This window comes from Phacochoerus africanus, chromosome 7 (assembly GCF_016906955.1).
Source record: "Phacochoerus africanus isolate WHEZ1 chromosome 7, ROS_Pafr_v1, whole genome shotgun sequence".
NCBI lineage: Eukaryota > Metazoa > Chordata > Mammalia > Artiodactyla > Suidae > Phacochoerus > Phacochoerus africanus.
Window position 1 is genome coordinate 26,664,715 of NC_062550.1, and position 22,829 is coordinate 26,687,543.

Genomic DNA, 22,829 nt, shown 5'->3' on the forward strand with positions numbered 1-22,829 from the left:
TGAACCAAGAAGAAATGGATAATTTGAATGGGCCAATCACTAGAAGTGAAATAGAATCTGTAACTTAAAAAACTCCCTGCAAACAAAGGTCTAGGGCCAGGTGGTTTAATGGCAAATTCTACCAAACATACAAAGAAGAACTTACACTGATCTTCTCAAACTCTTCCAAAAGACTGAAGAGGAGGGAACACTCCCGAAGTCATTCTATGAAGCCACCAACATCCTGATACCAAAACCAGACAAAAGATATTACCAAAAAAGAAAATTACAGGAGTTCCTGCTATGGTATAGCAGGTTAAGGATCTGGTGTTGTCTCTGCAGTGGTGTGGGTTCGTTTCCCAACCCAGCATAGTGAGTTAAGGATCTGGCATTGTCATAGCTGTGGCTCAGATTCAGTTCCTGGCCCAGGAACTTCCATATGCCCTGGTGCTGCCAAAGAAAAGAAATAAAAAATTATAGGCTAGTATCTTTGATGAAGATAGATGCAAAAATTCTCAACAAAACATTAGCAAATCAAATCCAACAACACACATAAAAAATCATGCATTATGATCAAGATGGAGTTATCCTAGGATCACAAAGATGGTTCAACATATGCAAATCAATGTGATGTACCACATCAACAAAAGAAAAGACAGAAACCACATGATCATCTCAATAGGTACATAAAATGCATTTGAAACAAACGGGACCTAATAAAACTAGTAAGTTTTTGCACAATTAAGGAAACCATAAACAAAATGCAAAGACAACCTAAGGAATGGGAGAAAATATTTGCAAATGATGAAACTGATGAGGGCCTAATTTCCAAAATATACAAATAGTTCATGCAATTCAATAACAAAATATCAAAAAATGGGCAAAAGACCTAAACAAATATTTCTCCAAAGAAGACTCAGATATACATATATATTCTTTTCCATTTTCCATACAGATGACCAACTAGCACATAAAAAGATGCTCATCGTAATTATTAGAGAAATGCAAATCAAAACTATAATTAAGTATTACCTCACACCAGTCAGTATGACCATTATTAAAAGGCCTAGGAGTTCCCGTCGTGGCTCAGTGGAAATGAATCTGACTAGCATCCATCAGGACACAGGTGTGATCCCCGGCCTTGCTTAGTGGTTAAGGATCCGGCGTTGCTGTGAGCTGTGGTGTAGTTTGCAGACAGAGCTCAGATCTGGCATTGCTGTGGCTGTGGTGCAGGCCAGAGGCTACAGCTCTGATTTGACCCCTAGCATAGGAACATCCATATTCTGCAGGTGCAGCCCTAAAAAGACAAATAATAATAATAAATTTTGGAGAGGATATAGAGAAAAGAGAATCTTCTTACACTGTTGGTGGGAATGTAAATTGGTGCAGCCACTGTGGAGAACAGTATGAAGGTTCCTCAAAAAACTAAAAATGTAGTTGCCATATGTCCCAGCAATCCCACTCTTGGGCAAATATCTAGACAAAACTATAATTTGAAAAGATATACATAGCCCTATGTTCATGGCAGCACTATTTACAACAGCCAAGAACAATGGAAACAATCCACATATCCATCGATAGATGAATGGATATAGAAGATGTAGTATACAGACACATTGGAATATTACTCGGCCATTAAAAAGAATAGACTAATACCATTTGCAGCAACATGGATGGACCTAGAATAAAGTAAGCAAAGTAAGTCAGAAAGAGAAGGACAAATACTATAGGTTATCACTTACATGTGGAATCTAAAATATGACAAATGGACATATCTACAAAACAGAAACAGACATAGAGAACAGACATAGAGAACAGACTTGTGGTCACCATAGGGGAGAGGCAGTGGCAGAGAAGAAGGATTGAGAGTTTAGAATTAGCAGGTGCAAAATAGTATGTATGTATATGTGTGTGTGTATATATATATATATATATATATATATATATATATATATAACGGACAAACAAGTTCCTACTATACAGCACAAGGAACTATATTCAATATCCTGTGATAATCCAAAATAGAAAAGAATATGAAGAATATATATGTATATCTGAGTCACTTTGCTGTATAGCAAAAATTAACAGAACATTGTAAATCAACTACAATAAAAATTTTAAACTACTTGATAAAATTCAATATCCATTTGTGATAAAAACTCTTAGCAAAATAGGTTTATAGGGAACATATCTCAACCAATAAAAGCTATTTATGACAAACTCACAGCTAACACAAAATTCAATGGTGAAAAGCTGAAAGCTTTCCAGGTTAAAATCTGGAAGAAGACAAAGATGCTCACTCTCACTACTTGTATTCAACATAGTACTGGAAGTCCTAGCTACAGCAATCAGACAAGGAAAAGAAATAAAAGATATCCAAATTGGAAAGGAAGAGATAAAATTGCCATTATATGCAGATAGCATGATACTACATATGAAAAACCATAAAGACTCCACACAAAAACTACTAGAACTGATAAACAAATTCAGCAAGGTAGCAGGATACAAGATATTTTTTTCTTTTTTTGTCGGGGGAGGCAGCACGTGCACCTGCAGCATATGGAAGTTCCCTAGCTAGTGGTCAAATCCGAGCTGCAGCTGCCAGCCTACACCACAGACATGTTGGATCCAAGCAGCTGGTGTCAACACCAGATGCTTAACCCACTGAGCAAGGCCAGAAATCCTCATGAACACTGTGTTGGGTTCTTAACCCACTGAGCCACAATGGGAATTCTGAGGATACAAGATTAACATACATAAATCTGTTGCATTTCTTTACACTAAAAATGAAATATCAGAAAGGGAAAGTAAAAAACCAATTCCTTTTAAAATCACATTTTAAAAAATACTTAGGAATAAACCTGACCAAGGAGGTGAAAAACTTATATGCTGAGAACTATAAAATATTGATGGAAAAATTAAAGATTACTCGAAGAAATGGAATGATATCTTGGATTGGAAGAATTAATATTGTTAACATGGCCAGACTACCCAAAGCAATCTACAGATTTTAATGTGATTCCTATCGAAGTACCCATGACATTTTTCTTTCTTTCTTCTTTCTTTGGCCACACCCACAGCATGCAGAATTTCACAGACCAGGGTTCAAATCCATGCCACAGCAGCAGCATGAACCACAGCAGTGACAATGCCAGATCCTTAACCCACTGGACCACCACGGAACTTCCTCATGACATTTTTCACAGAACTAGAAAAAAAAAATCCTAAAATGTATATGGAACCATAAAAGATCCAGAATGGCCAAAGCAATCCTAAAGAAAAGAGAACAAAGCAGGTGGCGCTGTATAATCCTCCCAGACTTCAGATAATACCACAAAACTACAATAACCAAAACAGCATGATAAACAACAAGGTCCTACCATATAACACAGGGAACTATATTCAATATCCTGTGATAAATCATAACAGAAAAGAATATGAAAAAGAACATATATAAATGAATCATTCTGCTGTACAGCAGAAATTAACACAATGTTGTAAATCAACTATACTTCAATAAAATTTTTAAAAGAAAAAAACAGCATTTTATTGCCACAAAAACAGACATATGGATCAATGGAACAGAAGAGCCCAGAAATAAACCCATACCTACGGTTAATTAATGTTCGACAAAGGAGACAAGAATATGCAATGGAGAAAAGACAGTCTCTTTAGCAAGTGGTGTTAGGAAACATGGACAGCTGCACCTAAACAATGTAAGTTAGCACATACTCTCACACTATACATAGAAATAAAGTCAAAATGACTTTAAGACTTAAACAGATATGACACCATAAAACTCCTAGAAGAGGAGTTCCTGTCGTGGCGCAGTGGTTAACGAATCCAACTAGGAACCATGAGGTTGGGGGTTCGGTCCCTGCCCTTGCTCAGTGGGTTAACGATCCGGCGTTGCTGTGAGCTGTGGCGTAGTTTGCAGACATGGCTCAGATCCCGAGTTGCTGTGGCTCTGGCATAGGCCAGTGGCTACAGCTCCAATTTGACCCCTAGCCTGGGAACCTCCATATGCCCTGGGAGCGGCCCAAAGAAATAGCGAAAAAGACCAAAACAAAACAAAACAAAAACCTCCTAGAAGAGAACATAGACAAAATACTCTGACATAAATAAATCATGGAAATGTTTCTTATGTCATTCTCCCAAAGCAATAGAAATAAAAGCGAAACTAATAGGATCTAATCAAACTTACAAGCTTTTGCACAGCAAAGAAAATCATAAACAAAATGAAAAGACAACCTAAGAAATGGAAGAAAATATTTGCAAAGATGCAACTGACAATGGCTTAATTTCCATATTATACAAATATCTCATATACCTCAAAAAAAAATTGAAAAGTAGGCAGAAGAAGCCACATGGGAAAATGCTCAACATCACTAATTATTAGAGAAATACAAATAAAAGCTACAATGAAGTATCACCTCACACAGGTTAGAATGGCCATCATTAACATGTCTACAAATAACAATTGCTGGAGACTGGAGTTTCCGTTGTGGCTCAGTGGTTAACGAATCCGACTAGGAACCATGAGGTTGCAGGTTCGATCCCTAGCCTTGCTCAGTGGGTTAAGGATCTGGTGTTGCCATGAGCTGTGGTGTAGGTCACAGATGCGGCTCAGATCTGGCATTGCTGTGGCTCTCGTGTAGGCCGGCAGCTACATTTCCGATTGGACCCCTAGCCTGGGAACCTCCATATGCCACAGGAGAGGCCCTAGAAATGGCAAAAAGACAAAAAAAAAATTGCTGGAGAGGATAATGGAGGAAAAGGAACTCTCCTTCACTGTTGATGGGAATGTAAATTGGTATAACTACTATGGAAAGTCTGAAAGAAAAAGACAAATGTCATATGATATAATTTATATGTGGAATCTAAAATATGGCACAAGTGAACCATCTACAAAAGAGAAACAGACTCATAGACATGGAGAACAGACTTGTGGTTGCCAAAGTGGAGGGTGCAGGGAGTGGGATAGACCAGGAGTTTGAGGTTAGTAGATACAAACTATTACATGTAGAATGGATAAGCAATGAGGTCCTGCCGTACAGCACAGGAAACTACATCTAGTCTCTTGGGGCAGACCATGATGTAAGAGAACATAAGAAAGGGAATGTATATATAAATATGATGGGGTCACTTGTCTGTGTAACAGAAATTAGCACAACATTGTAAGTCAACTATACTTTAATTTAAAAAAAAAGAAAAAAAAATTAAAAAAAAGAAAAGTAGGCAGAAGACTTAAATAGACATTTCTCCAAAGAAGACATTACCGATGACCGATATGTACCTGAAAAGATGCTCAAAATCCCTAATTATTAGAGAAATGCAAGTCAAAACTACAACGAAGTATCACGTCAAACCAGTCAGAATGGCCATCGTTTTGTTTTGTTTTTTTTTTTTTTTTCTGTTTTTGCTTTTTATGGCCCCATGTGCAGCATATGGAAGTTCCCAGGCTAGGGGTTGAATTGGAGCTACACCTGCTGGCCTACACCACAGCCATAGCAACGTGGGGTCTGAGCCAAGTCTACAACCTACAACACAGCTCCCAGTAACACTGGATCCTTAACCCATTGAGCGAAGATCCACATCCTCATGGATACTAGTCTGGGTTTGTTAACCACTGAGGCATGACAGGAACTCCCAGAATGGCCATCATTTAAAAGTCTACAAATAGGAGTTCCCGTCGTGGTTCAGTGGTTAATGAACCGGACTAGTATCCATGAGAATACCAGTTTGATCCCTGGCCTTGCTCAGCAGGTTAAGGATCCCCCATTGCTGTGGCTGTGGCGTAGGCTGGGAGACACAGCTCTGATTCAACCCCTAGCCTGGCAACCTCCATATGCTGCGGGTGTGGCCCTAGAAAGACAAAAGATAAATAAAATAAAACAAAATAAAATAAAGACTGCAAATAATAAATGCTGAAAAGGGTGTGGAGAAAAGGGAACCCTCCTACACTGTTGGTGCAGCCACTATAGAAAATAGTATAGAGGTTTCTCAAAAATCTAAAAAGAGAATTGCCAAACGACCTAACAATCCCACTCCTGGGCATGTATCTGCAGAGAACGCTAATTCAAAAAGATACATGCAGGAGTTCCTATTGTGGCTCAGCAGAAACAAATCTAAGCAGCATCCATGAAGACGCAGGTTCCATCCCTGGTCTCCTTCAGTGGGTTAAGGATCCGGCATTGCTGTGAGCTGTGGTATAAAGTCACAGATGAGGCTCAGATCTGACATTGCTGTGGCTCTGGCGAAGGCCAGCAGAAACAGCTCTGATTAGACCCCTAACCTGGCAACTTCCATATGCCTTGGGTGCAGCCCTAAAGAGCCAAAAAAAAAAAAAAGATACACGCACCCTAATGTTCACAGCAGTACTATGTATAATAGTCAAGTCATGGAAGCAACCTAAATATCCATCAACAGATGACTGGATAAAGATACACACACACACACACACGAATATTACTCTGCCATAAAAAAGAATGAACTAAGGTCATTTGAAATAAGTCAGAATGAGAAAGATATTGTATGGTATTACTTATATGTGGAATTTAAAATATGGTACAAATGAACTTACAGAAACAGACTCACAGACAGAAAACAAACTTATGGTCACCAAAGGGGAAAGGGGGTGAGGGAAGGACAAATTCGGCATTTTGGATTACTAGATACAAACTTCTATGTACAAAAGAGATAAACAACAAGGTCTTACTGTATATCATAGGGAACTATATATATGTATATATATATATATATATATATCCTGTAATAAACCATAAAGGAAAATATGAAAAAGAATATATACATGTTTAACTGAATCACTTTGCTGTACACCAGTAACTAACACAACATTGTAAAGCAACTATACTCCCCCCAAAAATAAAAATTTTTGAGAAGTTCCTGCAGCGACATAGTAGGTTAAGAATCTGACTGCAGTGGCTTAGGTCGCTGCTGAGGCATGGGTTCAATTTTCGGCCGAGTGCAGTGGGTTAAAGGATCTGGCATTGCCACAGCTGCAGCTCAGACTCAATCCCTGGCCCAGGAACTTTCATATGCCATGGGATCGCTAGGTTCAATCATTTTGTACTTTCAGTAATACATTCCTTTGATTTCTGGTAAAAACTCTCATGGAGAAGGTTGATCTACCCCAGCTGTGCTAAGACAAAGAGGGAAGCAGGGTGTGTGGCAGATGGAACCAGGAGGGGATGAGGAAGAGGGGATGGCAGATGGCAGTGTGGGAATCTGGGTGAGGACACCAAGGGAGAGGTGGTGGTAGCAGCTCTCCTTCAGCCCCCAGGGCATCCCCTTCTAGAGTCCTATTCTGTAGTCTGGAGGACCCTATGTTCTGTCACCCCATCCACAGCCACCCTTTACATTTTCCACAGGCCAAGATGCAGCCCGTGACAAAAAATAAGCCAGTGGAACACTTAGTGTCGGGATTTGATGTGGGGGTGCTGACACCTTGACCACCTTTCACCACTGGGAACTGAAAGGAACTTCCGACTGGACTGTGGTCATTTTATTCTCTCCAGGGTTCTTATTTCCTCCCACAGGCTCTCACATTCTCGAACTTCTGAGTAAAGGAGTGAGATTTTGCCATCAAGAAGGAAAGTGTGGGGATGCACAAGGGGATTGCAGGGTCTTTGATGAAAGGGAGGAGGGGTGGCTGGGTCTTCCAGTTGAATCTTCTTTGCTACTTCCCTCCTCCTCTTGCTTTGCCTTCCCAGACCACACACCTGCATGTGCACCTGTCACTGCACCTGCACCCCTGAATCCACCTTTTCCTGAGTCAGACTGCTGTGCTGGGTGGTCACCCAGCCTAGGACCCTGTAGTGAGGGGGACCTGGGCCCATTCCTGCAACCACACCTCATTAGCTCAGTGGTGCATCTGCAGCTGAATGTCCTTTGTGGGGCTGAGGGGTGCAAAGGGCTGGAACCAACTCTACTGGAAGACGCTGGACCACAGACTGGTTTGTCAAGGTGGCTAACAACACACACGTGGCTGTGCCCAGCCTGCACAGGCCGCTGGCCCAACACCACCCCACCTGGCCCCCCTACCAGGTCAAATGCTTTCAGCTGCACACAAGCAACAGCAAGACCGGCTACGTGCTGAACCACCAAATGCTGCATGCCGCTCTTGGCAGCGGCGCTAGCCTCAGGCTGCTGTGACTTCACAGTCCTGTGAATAGCATGGGTGGGCAGAGGTTGGCCTTAGCTGGACATGGAGTTTGCAACCACACCTCATTAGCACGTCTGCAGCTGGTGCTGGCATTAGCTGGAGGAACTTCATGGCTGGGAGATCTCCAACCTCTTCCCTCCCGGCCAGGAGAGGGACCCCTACAAGCTCTGCCTCTGGTACCAGGTGCTCAAAGTGTGGAGGCTGGCCTGGAGCAGTCCTCCGGGGCTGATGCTGGAGCCCTTACCAGGTGCCTTCTGAAGGGATACTTCAGATCCAAAACTACCCTAGCTTCTCAGCTGTTCAAGCAGCCCCCTCCCCTGTCTTCTTCTCTAAGCTTCACCCCCCAACTCCTTCCCAGAACAGGAGCCATCTTGGGAGTCAGTGACGTCTCTGCTCCCGGGATCCCCACTATTGCTCTGACCCGCCTGTCTCCTTCCACTAAATGAACCTGCAACTGTTGTACATGATGGAGTATTTGTCTTGCCACCTCCGTGCCCTGCCCCCAGGCACCGTGCCGCCAGCCCCAGCAGGAGGCACCCTCCCTGGCCCTCTCCCACCTCCAGTCCCCCACCTTGACCAAGGCCATTCCCTGACCCACCTCTTCAAGAACAGACCAGCAGCTCACCCCCTAGACAAAATCACTTCCTCTTTAATTGCTGTTGAAGAAGATTCACACCACCTGCCTCGGAGGAGATGAGGGGGGGTGTCCCCCCCTCCGCCCCCCGCCCCTCTCCTCTCCCCAATTACCTGATCCTTTGCAAAATATTTTAGCCCAAGGGGGAGGGGGTGGGAAAAAAAAAAGACCAGAAACCACTGATACAGACGGCCCAAGGGCTGGGTTGACTGGAGGCAGGGCTGGGTCAGGTAAATCCACCCAACCACCCCGGTTCTGGGGATGGGACAGGGGGCCTGGAAACCCTCCCAGCCACCTCGCATCCTCACAACCCTGGCTGGGAGGGATCACGGGGTTGAGGGATGGGTCTGGAGCTGCTCCACTGGAAGGGAAGGGCTAGACAGGAAGAATAGTGGGGGAGGGGTCCCATTGTAGGGGTGCCCCCTACCCCAGATCACCACGGGCGCTGCACAGTCACAGGTACGCAGTCACGGTCACAGACACTCACAACCCGAGAGCACCCCCACCCCACCCCACCCTCTGCCCACCCTTGGCTTCCCCTACCCTGAAACGCCCTCCCCAAGCCCCTGCCCGCCCCCCCCCCGGCCCCCTTGTTGGGGTACAAAGCAATAAATTACAAGTCCCCTCCCCCGTCCCCTTAGCCCACTTCTGCTCCATCCCTTCTCCCTCCCAAGATAGTCGTGAGGAGGGACCCAGGCTTTTGGCTCCCCCGACCCTTTAGCTTCCATCCATGGGTGGATGTAGGGGGACGTCCTTATTTCCACTCCTCATGGTCCCTTTCACGGAAAGGGTTGGGGACCCCCCTACCCCCATGGGCAGCAGGGGTCCTGCCCCTCGCTGCCCTTCCCCCTTCACTGGGCAGTGAGATTAGCGTGGAAGGGGTAGGGTCCCCCTTATTGGCCCCAAGTCCCAGGGCCAGCCCTCCCACGTACTAACCCCTCCCTGTGGCGTGGCGTCGCCCCAGGAGCCAGCCTGGGTAAGTGCTCCCGCCGCCGTGGGATCGTCAGCACAGGCGGGCCTGGGTCCTTTCCCCCGCCCCTAGGGGGCGCGAGCGGGCACAGCCAAATGGCTAGGAGCCAGGACCACAGCAGGGCCGTCCCCTCCCGCAAACACCCAGCGGGTAGACCCAGAGCAATCCGAGTGTGGAAACGGTGGAGGCGGGGAGGGACGCGGGGGGCGTGTCAAGCTGGGGTCTCCATGCCTCGTTGGGGAGAGGGAGGTGAGTTTGTGTCTTCCGGGAGGCGTGGGGGCTGTGCCCTTGTGGAGGGAAGAAGTGCTCCCGGGGGGCAGGGTGCGGGTTGGAGAGGTGCGTGGGTGCATCTGTCCAGCGGTCCACCCGGTGGGGTCGTGCCCGGCCTGTGTGGGAGTGGGGGTGTCTCTCCCGCGGCGCAACTATACCAGCGCGACTGGGGCGTCGGCTCGGCCCATGCTGGCGGCGCTGCTCCGGCGGCGGGGGCTGGGCGTGGCGGTAATGCTGGGGGTGGTGGCCGCGCTGGGGGTGGTGGCCGCGCTGGGGGTGGTGGCTGTGCTGCCGCCCTCACCCGGGCAGCCGTGCTGGAGAAGGATGTCGGCACACAGCTGACTTCCACCCTGGCGGGCGTAGAACAGCGCTGTCCGGCCCTGCGCGTCGCGGGCGGAAACGTCGGCGCCGTACTAGAGGGCGGAGACGGCCTCGTTACCTTGCGTCCCAGGGGCCAATCCCCGCCCGCCGGCTCCGCGGGATCACCAGGCCCACTTCCAGGGTTTCTTTGAGGATCTCGGGCTTCCCCGCGCGTGGCTGTTTCCCAGCCGGAGCCCTCAAAGACCCCTTTACGGTTCCCCGCTCACTTACCCACAGCAGCAGTTGTGTGATGACGACGTGGGCGAGCTCAGCAGCCAGGTGAAGTGGGGAGCGAAGTTGCGGGTCCTCTACGGGGCTGGTGTCAAGAGGCCCGTGTCTCGCATGGGCCAGGAGCAGGAGAACGGCGGCCACGTCCTGGGCCTGCACTGCAGCCCACAGCTGGCGGCCCAGCGGCTCCTCGGGAGTGCCCAGAGGCGCCAGGAACAGCAGTTGCTCGTACTTGGCGCGAATCCATGACTCACGCTCCTCTCTGCAGGACCAGAGATCAACGGAAAGGGCTCTAGGGACCCACGCCCAGGACCCCTGCTCCCTACCCAGGACACCCTCTCAGGAGCCGCACACCCTGAGTCTCCCCCACCCCTCTCCTGCACATGTACCGCGAAGAGTCCCGTGTGGGTTTGGCGCGGCCCCGCGTGTCACTCTCCCACACGCTGTTGGCCATGTCGTTGCCAATAGCTGTCAGCACCAGGGTCAGCTCCCGCGGCCAGTCGTCCAAGTCGAGCGAGCGAACGCGGGACAGGTGTGTGCCCAGGTTCCGGTGAATGCCAGAACACTCGATGCAGATGAGTGCGCCCAGGTTCAAGCTGGCCCACGTGGGGTCTGGGGACAGAGTGTAGAGCTCAGCTCCAGGCCGAGCCGCAGGGGCATCTCCGCATTCACCAATCCCAGAGAACCACACTCCCTCCCAAGCCCCTCCACTGCCCCCTTGTGCTCACTGGGGGCCCCGCAGTCCACGCAGATAGAGTTCCCCTTGGCGTTCCGGATCGCCTGGATGGCCACCGCTTCGCTTTGGCTGTCTGTGCGTAGCTGCAAAAAGGACTAGGATTAGTAGTGACTCTCCCTCTGAGCCCTTCTCCGGACTTCTCAGACACTCACCTCTGCTCTCCCCCAACCTCCGACCCATTACCTTGACCTTGCTGCTCTCACAGCATTGCAGACTGGCTAGGATCTGACTTTCGATGGCCTGAACCCAGGCGTCCCGCTCCTCAAAACTGGCTGCCTCAAAGTGCCACGTCTGACCAGTGCTGGACACGATCAGGAACTCGAAGTTTTCCTCTGGGTGGGGGGGGATGGGATGGAGTCATGAGGGACAGAGTTCAAACAGGATCTGCCTTCCCCAAACCCTTCCTCCCTAATATCCATCCCAAGCCCCTGGGAGTGGGGCAGAGTGGTTGGGGAAGCAGAGGGTGGGGGAGAGCAGGAAGCCCGAGCACATGCAGGGGAAGGCAGGGGCACCCCCACCCCTCTGCACCCCAGCTGAGCATCCCACCCAACTCCCCGCTTGTTACCTGCTTTATAAATATTTCTTAAACTACCAAAGGATTTTAGTTTCCACATTTTGCGCTTGGCTGGTTTCCCGAAGCAAAGGAGATAGAGATAGAATGGAGAGCAGAGCAGAGAAAGAGACCAAGAAAGAAGGAGAAAAGGAGAGGCAGATGGAGAGATGGAGAGAGAGATAGTGACAGAGAGTGCCAGAGACAAAGCAGGACAGACAGATGGGGAGAGAAAGCAGAACTAAAGTCAGTGGCCCCGGAGCAGAGTAGAGCGGAAGCCAAGAGCCATGAGAGTAGGCAGATCTGGAACCTGGGTCTGAGACCCAGCAGGCAGATCTGGAACCTGGGTCTGAGACCCAGCAAGAGCAGGGGCAGTGGGGACTGGTTATCACGACCAATGAGAAGCCGGGTCTCCGGGAGGGGAAGGGATGGTCAGGATCTGAGGGAACATGGGGAAATGGGAGAGAAGGAGCTCACAGACCTGGGGTGAGGGATCCCTGGGGTTTGGGAGGAATCTCGAGGGTCTGGGGATGTCGCTGTGGTCAGGGATGGAAATCACCATAGTCCAAGGTTGGTGGGGGAGCATGGCAATCACAGGAAGTTATTGAGAATGGGGGCTGGGTGATCAGAACTCAGGAGCTGACGAGTCAGTGGAGGACACTGAGGTCAGGGGCTGAGTCCCCAGGGGGTTCATGAGGCCTTCTGGGTGCAGAGGCTGGGGTGGCAAGCAGAGTTGAGGGCAAGAACAGAAACTAGAGGGTCATCAGAAGAGGGAGCAGGACCTACAGCCTTATGGGCTCATTGAGAACAGGGACTGGGGCTACTGGGGTAAAAAGCATTGGCTGGGGAAGGGGAGGAAGGTCAGGGGCTGAGGAGCATCCATCCCTTCTCCACTAAATTATTCGCAGAGTGATAATGATAGTCAAGCACTCAGCTCAGACACTTTTCCTCCTCCTGCAGGAGTGAGGCCAGGGATCTGGAGCTGGGGGGAGGGTCCAGGGGGGGAGTGGAGCTGTCCACCAGGGCCTCACCTTCAGCCTGCCCGGCCGAGCCTTCAGTCTTAGACGGCGTTGTCAACTTTTTCCTCCGCTGCTTCTTCACCATGGGAGAAGGAGGGGGTTCCCGACTCAGGGGGCTCAGGTCTCCGGATGGGGTACAGTCTTGGGGAGGGGGACAGAGCTGTCTCAGATGCCCTCTCCACACACTTCCTGTTTTCTCTATAGCCTGTCTCCCCCTGAACTAGATTTGGCATATTAGGGTCCTCCTCCTCAGCCAGTCCTCTTGAGGAGGTCTCCCTGATCATTCCTGGGGACCGAGGGCGGGGGGGAGGCAGATGAGTAGTTTAGAGTCAGACCTGCACTCAGATCCTGGCTCTGCCACTTACTGGCCTTGAGACCTTGAGCAGGTCACTTAATCTTCTGAGCCTCAGTTTCTTCATCCCTAAAATGGGATAAAATAATCTTGACCTGACAAGGTTGTTGTGAGGACCACTTGTCACAATGCTATTGCTATTTTAAAATTATATGTATATATTTCCAAACATTCCAAACAGCGATGGCTGGCTATGTGCCGGACAATGTTCTCAGGTTAAGCCTCAAAGCAACCCTCTGAGGTAGAAACTATTACCTCCACTTTACAGGTGAGGAAACCGAGGCATGGAGAGGTTAAATAATTTGCCCAAGTGGTAAGCCAGGATTCAAGTTCAAGTTCAGGCAGCTTAGTTCTAGAACCTACTTGTTTGAACCATTATGCTAAACGTGGTATGACTGAGCTTGGTGCCCGGCACCCAGTCAATGCTCATGGCACCCAGTCCAGCCTCCAAGCTCCCACCCCAATTTCATTTCCTACCGCATCCCATCTGGATCTGGAAGACAGTGGGTGGAGGGTGAGGCTTCACTGACCAGTGCTGAGGGCTCGGGCCAAATTCCGGTCTGGCTTCAGGAGTGCTTGGATGTCTGGTCTGGTGGTGGCTGCAGGGAACTGGGGCTGGGGCTCGGGCTTGGGGTGGGAGTGGTGGCTTCTGTCAGAAGAAGAAGAAGATAATTCCTCAGTGAGCCACTCCCGCTCTAGGCCCCATTCCTTACCTGGTCCCTCTTTATCACCCACCTTCCCACTTAATCAGTCCCAGCACCCCCTTCCCTACTACCCATCCTTTTTCCCAGCCCTGACCCCTCTCCTGCCCCTTTGTCATAAGTTCCACTCACCAGGACCTTCCCCCATCTGGACAGTGCTCATGTCCTTTACCAGCCCGTTGATGCTGGCGGAAGGGCCAAAAGCAGAGATGGCCCGTGGGGGCCGCTTGCCAGGGACTTTGACTGTTGTTCGTAGCAAGTCCATCTCCTTGCCATGGGTACTGTGGATGTAATCCTACAGGAGTATAGGGGTTGAAAGTGTAGAGAAGGTTGGGGTCCTTAGAGATTCTGGGAAGCAGCCAATAATATGGGCAAGAGAGGGACGGGAGAGGAGGCCCTGGGAGCTGACTGGGTGGGGATAAGCTCTAGGAGATGAGCCCAACAGACTGGGACTAGCACTGCCTCTTCCAGAAGGCATCCCTGAATGACAGGCCATCTAGAGGTCTTCCTCCAGGCTCTTCCACTAGACTGCAAGTCCTAGGGATGTGTTTACATTTCCCCCCCAATATGGGTACATGGCAGATGCCTAACAGATGTTTGCTAAACTGAAGAGACTGGGACTAATGCTTCCCAGAAACAATGTTGGTGTCTGTCAAAGGCACAGACTGGAAGAGCCAGAAGTGCATCCAAGGCCAGCCGGTCTCTGCCACTCACATTAATGCTGGGGTGGTAGAGTAGGAAGCCGTTACTGGACAGGGTCACGTATTTCTTCTTCCACTCTTTGTTCAAGGAGTTGCCGCTTCGCTTTAGGAGGAAGCTCTAGAGAATGGAAAGAGACATGTGAGAGAAAACCAGTTAAGACCAGCTACCCCCAGGAGTTCCCTATCGTGGCTCAGTGGTTAATGAATCCGACTAGGAACCATGAGGTTGCAGATTCGATCCCTGGCCTTGCTCAGTGGTTTAGGGATTTGGCGTTGCCATGAGCTGTGGTGTAGGTTGCAGATGCAGTTCGGATCCCGCGTTGCTGGGGCTGTGGCGTAGGTCGGCAGCTACAGCTCCGATATGACCCCTAGCCTGGGAACCTCCGTATGCCATGGGTGCGGCCCTAGAAAAAGGCAAAAAGACAAAAAAAAAAAAAAGACCAGCTACCCCCAGCCTGCCCCCAGCCCCTGGACCACCCACCTGTTTGATGGGGATGGCTCGCCCACTCCCTGTTGTCTCTCCCCGACTATCCAAGCTCCTCTTCTCAGAGTCGCTGCTGCCCGACGATTCTGGAATGGTTATTGGCATAGTTAGAGGAGCAGAGAGGGATATGCAGATGAAGAAGGGCCCAACAAAGGGGCTAGGAACAGGGAAGATGGACAGGTAACAGGGGATAGGAGGATGGGCGATCAGAAGGTCCAGTACCGCAAAGAGGCTGGTCCTGCGCTTGGCTGCCCGGTGCAGGGACCCTGGGGTGCTCAATCCAGCCACCGCAACTGCCTCAGCTCGAGCTCCCGGTGACCAACATTGGGTGAGGATGGGAGGGATGAAGAGTAGTCGCTAGTGTGGCCTCCATTACTAGCCTATAGGCGGATGAAGGGGTCAGGACAGCTGAGATGCCCCCATCCCACCAAGCTATAGTTACATCTAGTTATGAGAACTTTGAAATATTCCTTCACCTCATCACCATTTATTTGTATTATCATTAATAATAAAATTGCTCACTAGCCTTGTCACAGTGCTTTAGATTTCGCAAAGGTTGACTTCACAAGTATTATGCCATACAATTTTCGTGACAACCTTGGGACGTTTAGGTGAGTCGCTCAAGGACATTGCAAATGGTGTTTCAAACCTGGTTGATTTCCAGTCCAATGCCCTTCCTACAAATGGTGTCACTGCCATTTCCATCTGCCCCCCCCCAGCCTCCTTGGGTTCTCTGTACCTGTCCTTGGATCACCAGCCCATCCGAGTCCTACCAGCTCTTCTGTGGACTGCAAAACCCCAACTCACCTGCCCAGCTACAGGAGTGGAAGCAGCGGAGTGCTTGGGGAGCGGGGTAGAGACTTGCAGGCAGCCAGAAGCTGTTGCTGTTTGCGCAAGGTCACCACTTTCTGGGCCACTGAGGGGAGGGAGAAGGGAAGGAGGCATGAGCAGGGAAAATACCCCAAGACCACCTTTGGGTACTCAGCTTTGAGAATTGGCCAAGAGATAACATAGACCCCAAGTTCCTGATTACTGTAGACTTCATGTCACTGTGGGCCTTGCCAGCTCCTCCTGCTCAGAAGGACCTTGTGGCTATTCAGCAAACCTTCTCTGATCTCCCTCCTCCCTCCCATACAAGCTGTTTTCCTGTTGCTCACAGAGAAAGGCCTGGATGTGTGACCTCTAAGAACATCCTGGTCCCCAACTCCCTAACTCCCACACATGCAGGGGACCGCCACACTCACCCTCCTGGAAGACTCGGTCCACATTGAGCCCGTAGGTCGCACAGGTCTCATAGTAGCTGCAGCGCTTCATGTCGGCACACAGAGCCCTGGCACGAGCATCGCCCACAACCCGAGGGGAGGATGCACTGATCCTATCTGAGGGGACAAGAGAGGGGCAGGATTGGATGAGGGGGCCCATGCCCACTTTGCTGCTTTCCTTTCTCTTGGTCTCCAGTCTCAGGCAGGGCCCATTAGGGGACGGCGTATGAGAGAATATCCCTCCAGTGACCTGGTGGAATGTCAGGGAATATGCCTTTTATGAATGCTGGCCCAGCACACATGCCCAGAGGCAGCATGAGTAAGCTTGGTGAGCTCTGTGTGTATGTCTTCAAAGAATACTCCAGAGGTGAATGAACATCCTGATAAGGTCTAGAATAGCTGAGATCCATGAGAGACAATCACCCTGCCCTGCAAATTTGATGAACCCTGAACTGAGTGGGAGAAACACTTGGCATATGAACTAGGAAGAGGTTGAGTGTCCACAGACAATAGGTGGATTGTAGCTATTCCGTTGTAGCTCGGCAGGTTAAGAACCCAACTAGTATCCATGAGGATGCAAGTTTGATCCCTGGCCTCACTCAGTGTGTTAAGGATGCAGAATTGCCACAAGCTGTGGCGTGGATCGCAGACACGACTTGGATTGGGCATGGCTGTGGCTGTGTAGGCTGGCAGCTGCAGCTCCAATTCAACCCCTAGCCTGGGAATTTCCATATGCCACAGGCTGTAAAAAAGAAAAGAAAAGAAAAGAAAAAGAAAAAGAAAAAGAAAAAGGTGGTCCGTTCATCTGCAGCAAGAAACCAGGAGGCCAGCGACAGGTGGAAGCAGCCACCTGCAGGATAGGCATCCAGAGAGAAAGTCCTGCCAGTTTCATACAGGTGGCTACTAGAGAGGCTTTCCTGCTTCTGGTGGAAGAGAGCCTAGTGGCCCACTCCGTTTTCTCCATCATTGCATTAATGTCTTCTCTCGGTTTTTATTTATTTATTTATTCATTTATTTTTATGGCTGCACCCGAGGCACATGGAAGTTCTCAGGCTAGGGATTGAATCTGAGCCACAGCAGTGATCTACACTGCAGCTGCAGCTACGCCAGATCCTTTAACCCACTGTGCTGGGCTGGGGATCAAACCCACACCTCCACAGGGACTCAAGCCACTGCAGTTGTATTCCAGCCACAGCAGGAACTACTTCTCTTTGTTTTTAGATAAGTTCCTTTGAAAAGTGTCAGCCTGACACAGCTATAGCAAGGGGAAGATGGAGAAAGCTTTCTATCCACACTAGGGCCTGAGATTTTCTGTATGTCCCATGGTGGTAACATTGGGAAATGGCAGCGTGAGAACACAAGGTAGGTGACATCTCAGAGGAATGAAGACTACCACCACTGTGGCTGTCTCTTCCTTCCTTCCCCTTTTCTCTCTCAGACCTTGGGATATTTGTGTTTGGTTTAATGACTCCCTTATTTGGAGACCAGGCTCCTTCCAGAGAGTTACTGAAATCCAAGTGGCCATGTCCACACCTTTCCCCCCCCCCCACCCCGCGGCCACACCTGTGGCAGGTGGAAGTTCCTGGGCCAGAGATTGAACCTGCCCTACAGAAGCAACCCAAGCCATAGTAGTGACATGCTAGATGTTTAACCTGCTGAGCCACCAGGGAACCCCACATGTCCACACCTTACCAAGCTCTCACCTATATTGGGCGATACCCAGGGGGAACTCCCTTGAAAGCAGAACTTCCCATCCTCTTCTTACCTTGTGTCCCCACCAGTGCCAGGGCTAGGCCTCCTCGTCCCTCCCCCCGGAGGGGAGCTCAGCTGCCCATGGAGACGGCTCACGGCCTGGAAACTGTTCTCATCCTCCAGGCTGAAGACCAAGATCACAGCATCTGCCCAGCCTGAGAACTTGCGGAGGGTGAGGGAGCAAATGAATGGTCAGACATGTCTACTCCTCTGGATTCTATTCCCAAGGAGACCTGGGAATCCAGAGCCCTCCCCCTTGGCCAGTGCTGACCCCAGCCCACCTACCCACCCCATCATCTCACCCCTCACCTTGGCATCAGGCGCCCCAGCTTCCTCTCGGATCAACACCAGATGAGTCTGTCCATCCACCAGCATTTCCTTCTTGTGCTGCTCACCTGTCCAGAAGAGTTGCAAGCAGTAGGAGATCAGAAGTTACAGGTCGCCAAGCCTCCCTATGTTCCTTGTACTTTAGCCACGGTGGCCTCATCCTTCTTTCTGGTCTCCATACTTGCATAATCATTGATCCAACAGCCTAGACCTTGATCTTGGATCCCAGACCCCAATCCTTAGTTCACTATGACTCCTGAGAACTTACTCTCTGTCTTCTCCAGCACCTGGTATGAGCCAGTCAGGAACCGGTGGATGAGCGATGACTTCCCACTCCTGGCATCACCCAGCACACCCTGAGGACAAGGTTGCAGAGCAGAGGTTGTGGGAATTAAGAGGAGGCAGGATGCTTAGGTCTGGACCCTCCAGAGGACGCAAAGGAACTGGCAGTTAACCCTCATCCACGCAGGGGCCTACAGGGCCTCGATGACCGTCAGTCAGGAGAGAGCATTGGGGAAATTCAGGCCATCCATGTCTTAAGAAAGGATCCCAAGTTCAAAGTGGACCACAAGCTGAAGAATGTCAGCAACTCAGCACCTCCCTCTCCCCACCCCCGTGTTATATTGTTTAGGAAACATAATAAATGTATGAGTGGCAGGGGGCATATCACATCTCTAGGCACTGGTTGGAAAGTTTTACCCAATTCTAGGAAACAGAACATGAAGGGCTAAAAGGGAGATATTAGAAATGAGGAAAAGCCTGGAAAAAGACCATGGATGAGCAGGAAAGGGAACATTAGAGAAGAAAAAGTTGTGAGGATGTTTCAAGCCCCAAAGAAGGTGCTATGCAGGTAGACTCTCAGGAGAACTAGAAAACTATTCTCCATTCTCACAGGAAGGGGGAAGGGAAGAGGTGAACAGGGGAGAACTGAAAGTGTGGTGGGTGGGCAGTGGCGGTCAGCCTTTTTACAGACAAGGGGACTGGGTTACCTACCAGGCGCAGTTCAGGAATGGAGCGGCTCAAAGTCCATTCCTGGCTATTGACCACAGCCTCTGTAATGGGAAAGGAGACATAAGAGGGGATGCTTTAGGCCCAGGAGGGCTCCCAACCCTCAGCTATCCGCCCCCTCCTTTTGCAGCTGCCCTGCCTGGGCTGGAGAGCTGTGTGGAAAGGCTAGGTTAGAGAGTGGTCCTCAGTCTTCCCATCCTAGCCACTCTCCCCACAGCTGTTGCTGCCGCTCAGTGGTTGCTTAGCAACGAAACCAGCGAGACAAAAATACTTCACTTGGCATCTCCCTTAAAGCACATCCCCTAGAGTAGGTCCCTGCCCCAGACCAGGGGACCAGGGCTCTGACAGTGGCGGGTTCTTCCCTCTGGAAGGAAAAGAGAAGGTCTCCTCCTCACCAGCCTGACTGATTCCCAGAGCAGATTCTGGGAAGAGGGGCTGGGACATAGAAGGGAGTGAGTCTTCCGCAGTCTCCATTTCACAGGAGAGTAACTGAGGTGAGGGATATCCTTGCCCCTTTTCAAGGTCAACGGGCGAGGTGGTCCTGACCCCTCCCCACAGCCCAAGGAATGGAGGAGCCTGGATTTTTCTAGGCCTCCCTCTCCCATGCCCTCCCCACAAGCACCCTCCAAAAGAGCAGGACGGGCTCCATTCCCCGGCGAAGACAAACCATAGGCCTCGGGAGGGATGAGGGGGGCAGGGGAGGGAAGGATGCTCCTTCCGCCCGCCGGGTCCAGCCCCCGCGCCTGACACTGGCCGGACGTTCCCGGGGCGCCGCAGCTGCGGCGGGAACTCTGGGATCCGGAGCCATCTGCTCCCACCCGCTCCAGAGCCAAACCCCGGGGGCCGCCTGCGCTCCCGGGAGTGTGAGCTGAATCAAGAGGCCCTCGCCTCTTTCTTCCAGAAAATGAATTTACCACTTCCCCCCCTCGCCCCCCGAGAAAACACTACCTTCTCTGAACCCCCTCCGAAGTCTCCAGGGGGAAGAATTGCCTTTGCAGCAGTTCCGCCCCCCCTGAGTCACTCTCGTCAGCCCCCTGGGGGTTTCAATGCCTCTGCGGCTGGGGTGGGCGGTGGGGGAAGTGAAACTTTCTATCGCCCCCTCTCACTTCACATTCAAGTATTCAGCAGGTTCCAGCCCCCAAGCTCTCTGCTACTGCAAGGAAAGAAACACGGTCCCTCCCTGCTGCCTCACTAGCCTGCTCTCAGCCCAGGGAAAGACCTGTCCCTGGTGAGGAGCTGCCTGCAAGGTCACTCTCATACCACCTACCCCAAGTGCTCATCCCTTTCACCTTTCACCTTCAGTGTTTCTCTGGGCAGGCAAAGCCCTTTCCCCAGGCTCCCAGAGTCCAGGTGAGGTCGGAAGTAGGGTCTGGGGTTTCTCTGGGAGCAATTTCCTACAGTCACTCTGACCAAGGGCACTATTCTCCCAGAAAGCTCTGAGGCTTCCCGAGTCCCTCTGAAATCAGGTCTTTTCTTATGTGGCACCAGGTCAACTCACCCCCTCCAAGACCTCTTACCCTTTGCCCCAGTCCTTGGCAGTGAGTCTGGTTCAGCCACCCACCCAAGAAAGAAGCTTTTGGAAGTCAAACCTTCACAGTGCTCCCCTAACCCAGGCTGAGCATTCCAGGTGCCCTCCCCTCCCTGTTCTCAGGCCCTGGTCCTACTCACTAGGGGAGGCACGGAGCTCTGCGCCCAACAGCTCCCTGGACCCGCTGCCAGAAGACAAGATCGAGGGTCCGGGAGGGGGCCCGGAGCCAGGAGGCCCCCCTGTGCTCTTGGTAAAGATGCCGCTGATAAACTTGAGCATCTTGCGATCTCGAGTGGATGCACGGCCCCCCTCCCGGCCCCGTTTCAGCCCGGGAGCTGGAGGCTCCAGAGTGATTGGAGGTGCAGGCCCAGTGGGCATCGCGGAGGCAGCGGTGACAGCGGTGGCTGGAGTCAGAGTTGCTGGGACTGTTAGCGGAGGAGGAGAGCCGGCCGGCGGTCCTGGGTGCAAGTCACTGTTGTCCAAGGTCTTACTCTTGCCTTTCCGAGGGGACAACTTCCCTCGGGCTCCAGGCCCAGCCCCGACCCCACCAGAGGTCGTGGCTGCCGCTCCCCCTCCCCCGGCGGCGGCGGCGGCGGCGGTGGCAGCAGCGGCAGCGGCAGAAGCTCCAGTCCCGGCGCTGCTCTTTGACCCCTTGACCCTGGGCTTGCCCTCGCTTTCGGGCCATGACAGGCGGCTACCGGCGCCCTTGCCCCCGCCGGCTTTGGCGCCACTCGTGGTCACGGTCTTGCAAGGCTTGGGAGCCGGCGGAGGAGGCGCCACCTTGAGCCTCCGGCTGCCGGTGCCCGGGTGCGGGGAGGAAGAGCCGGGGACGCCGCCGCCCGCCCGGCCTTCTGGTTCCGGGCCCCCCCAGCTGGGACTGCTGAGCAGGGGGCGTCGGGAGGAGGTGGGGGCGCCCCCAGGCTTGGGGTCGGGACTTAACCCCCCGGAGAGCGGGGGCCCGGGAGGAGCGGCCCAGAGGGAGAGGCGGCGGCCGGGAGCAGGGGAGACGGGGCGGGCCGGACTGGCCGGAGCCGGGGACAGGGCGGGGGGCTCGGCGCCCCCGGCGCCCGCGCTGCTCGTGCTGATCCACAGCGCATCCTGTCGGTGGAAGAGACGCTCGTGCCGCTTCTTGCCCGGCTCCTCCGCGCCTCGGGGGCTGCCAGGATCCCCGGTCTCGGCACCTCTGGTCCCGGGGGCGCCGGCTGCGGCCGCAGATGGTGAAGGCGGCGGCGGAGGCACCGACTCGAGCTTGACCAGGGTCAGCGAGATGAGGTAGGTCGTTGTCCGGCGCTGAAGCGCGCCCGCGCCCCGGCTCATGGGCCCCGAGACCCCCGAGCTGGGGAGGGGAGGGGACTCCCCCGGACTGCCTCAGGGGGGCCCGGCCATGGGGCCGCCCTGCTCGCTGCCCCCAGCCCCCGGACCCCGCTGAGCCCCCGGCCCGGCTCCGCTGTCGCCGCCGCCTCCGCCGCCTCCGCTTGCGCCCCCCTCCCATCACACGGGGCGCCCCCTCCCCATGCTCCCCACCCTGCGCCCCCACCCCGTTGGAGCCCCGGGACCTTGGTGCTGCTCCAGGGAGGCGCGCCGGACCCTGCACCCCGGCCTGGGTGGGGGCGCTGAGATGGACAGGGGAGGGCGGGGAGGACTGTAGTGGGGGCAAATAGGGGAGAGGGAGGAAAAGGGGGCAGAAGAGAGGAATCCGAGGCTGAAGGGGAAGAACCGGTGCGGGGGAGGCAGGGGCGGGGAATAGGGACTCAAGGGATGGGGGCCGCGGATGGGGGTCGGA

General features: G+C 52.0%; 1 protein-coding gene across 1 annotated transcript; it reads right to left on the reverse strand.

Moving 5' to 3' along the window:
* Nucleotides 1-9,393: 9,393 nt before the first annotated feature.
* AGAP2 (ArfGAP with GTPase domain, ankyrin repeat and PH domain 2) lies at nt 9,394-22,449 on the reverse strand. The gene is given in 23 exon segments (XM_047787061.1): nt 9,394-10,451; nt 10,630-10,888; nt 11,016-11,238; nt 11,355-11,445; nt 11,546-11,694; nt 12,944-13,072; nt 13,814-13,855; nt 13,858-13,932; nt 14,117-14,279; nt 14,699-14,803; nt 15,167-15,244; nt 15,247-15,255; nt 15,392-15,477; nt 15,480-15,549; nt 15,977-16,011; nt 16,014-16,085; nt 16,414-16,548; nt 18,197-18,248; nt 18,250-18,345; nt 18,493-18,578; nt 18,779-18,866; nt 19,504-19,562; nt 21,187-22,449. Coding segments are annotated over 23 exon segments (3,540 nt in total). The 5' UTR covers nt 22,364-22,449; the 3' UTR covers nt 9,394-10,190.
* Nucleotides 22,450-22,829: the final 380 nt, after the last annotated feature.